The 2,242-nt window shown below is 32.2% G+C and overlaps 1 protein-coding gene across 1 annotated transcript; it reads left to right on the top strand.

Annotated features, from left to right (window-relative positions):
- Positions 1-572: 572 nt before the first annotated feature.
- Positions 573-1,319, top strand: LOC113328064. Its single transcript, XM_026575156.1, has 2 exons — positions 573-595; positions 803-1,319. Exons 1-2 carry the CDS (start codon positions 573-575, stop codon positions 1,317-1,319), a joined length of 540 nt encoding a protein of 179 aa, XP_026430941.1.
- Positions 1,320-2,242: the final 923 nt, after the last annotated feature.

The following is a 2,242-nucleotide window of genomic DNA, read 5'->3' on the forward strand; positions in this document are numbered from 1 at the left end:
ACTTAGAACCTTGGGTGATGTTATGTTCAACTTTTCAAAGTTTTAATTATTTAGGAACCAACTTAACACTCAATGGAAATCCTTCTCCTCCTTCCTTAATGATGATGAGTGGAAAAGTTTTTCAGAAATTCCTCAAGAAACACACTCCTGTTTTAGTCGACCAATTTTTTTGCCATCTCCACGGAACCTTCTCTTAATCCAATATACCTCCAATAATTTTTTAAATATTTTTTAAAATTATATCCTTATGGATAATAATTAATAAAATTTACAATCGATTTATTTCTCAAACTGTATCACGGATATCTGTAAATCTATACCATTAAAAAACATTTTAAAACACCTACTTAATGAATATAAGCATTTGTATCACATTTTATATATTTCTTATACAAATTATAATCAATTAATAGGATAATTTTAGAAATATTTCTTGTTTAAAGATATTATAGGTCACCTATTAATGGGACAATTTTTTTAAAAAAATAGGTCATCCATTCAGGGAAAACCAAGTACTCAATTTTAGCTTATTTTTTAACACTGTTGAAATGCTGGGATTTTGATCCATAAAGATGGTTTCAGAATTCTTTGGAACGTAATGAGGTTTTGAGGTTTTCTATCCATATGGACAATGGTATAAATGTAAATGTAAGAGATTAATTTCTAGTTCGTATTATGATTTGAGGTATTAATTAATTTCTATTTTGTGTTATGAACAATGGTATAAATGTAAGAGATCCTTCTCCTCCCATTAATTTCTAATTCCCATTAATTTCTACTTTGTGTTATGAAAATTTATTAGCTTTGCTAGTTATATTGTCAGATTGCATAAAAATACTGTCCATAACCAGCAGTTATCTTATAACAATCTTCAGTCTAGTGCAGTTTGGTCTCCACCCAAGTTGCCATTCTTAACTGTCAATTGTGATGGTTCTTTTGACTCCAACACAGGACTAGCTGGAACTTCTTGTATTTCGCGTGATTTTGCAGGCACTTGGAGAGGATGCGCAACAAAATGCTATGCAGGAATAAGAGATGCTGAGCAAGCTGAATGCCTGTCACTTCTCGATGCTGTCAGATGGAGTAAAAAGATGCACCTTACAGATGTGATATTCGAAACTGATCTAAAGAATATTGCAGATTACATTAACAAAGCATCACCAGTTATAGCATGGGAAAATGAAGGCATTTTGCTTGATGTTTTAGTAGTTTTAAAGTCTTTTCATGGCTGGGAATGCAAGTACATTCATAGACTTTGTAATAAAGCAGCGGATAAGCTTGCCAAGTTTAGTAGAAGGTCTAGAGTAAGTCAGGTCTGATCAGTTAATCCTCCTACTATTATAGAGGAACAATTACTGTTGGATAACCTAAACTCCTTATCTTAATAAAATTCCATTTGTTTGCAACAAAAAAAAAATGTAAGAGATCCTCTATAACCATGGGATGGCTTTGAAAATATATAATAACTGCAGTAGTGCAGTACATATATCATCTTCACGTACTCCCTTCATATTTCTGTTAGGGACTTATCATATTAGTTTTAACCCACATGCAAGTAGAAAACCAATCCCATGTGTGAAAAAGTATATCTAACCGATTGTTAAAACTCAGGCGCATTTTAGAATAGTGGTACTTCGAAATTATCAAACTCTTGATAGGGTATCATATATCGATTTAATCTTTCTGAAAAGAATTAAAACAAAATTTTCAATGAAGCACAGTTATTAGAGAAGTTTTTATGAAATGAAAAAACTTTGAGTTTGTTCATTTTCCTCCCACTATGGACTCAATAGATATGAAAAATGGACGTTTAAAGCAACAAACTCAAAATGAATGTTCATTGAGTTGGATGATCAAGCGCGCGCGTGGTCATAGGCCGGACGTTAGAAGGAAAATCGCGGGCATTGGAGGAAAAAACGCTGGCGTGTATTCCTCCCTCGCCCAGCACAAATTCTGATACCCAACAATTACTTTACTACTTTTTATTCCATTTATCCCTTTTTATCTACTTTATCCTATTTTATCAATATTATTTTATATTTTATATTTATTCTGAAAAATACTTTATATTAAAAAGAAATATTAGTGGGATCTTGGAAAATCAAATCTGTTCATTTTGCTCTAGTTCTCCATAGTGGGAAAAAAAACAGTTTGTTCATTCACGTGGCTGAGCAAAAAAAAAATTTGTTCGTTCATATGAACTGCCCTTAAAGAACCCACAATTGGGGGATACTCCAGGTTT

The sequence above is a fragment of the Papaver somniferum genome, unplaced genomic scaffold (assembly GCF_003573695.1).
Source record: "Papaver somniferum cultivar HN1 unplaced genomic scaffold, ASM357369v1 unplaced-scaffold_107, whole genome shotgun sequence".
Classification (NCBI taxonomy): domain Eukaryota; kingdom Viridiplantae; phylum Streptophyta; class Magnoliopsida; order Ranunculales; family Papaveraceae; genus Papaver; species Papaver somniferum.

Bases quoted from the DNA above. Each gene is read 5' to 3' on its own strand.
- LOC113328064 (XM_026575156.1), top strand. From the start codon at position 573: ATGGTTTCAGAATTCTTTGGAAC. The intron at 596-802 runs GTAATGAGGTTT...AAAATTTATTAG, and splicing joins GTTTCAGAATTCTTTGGAAC to CTTTGCTAGTTATATTGTCA.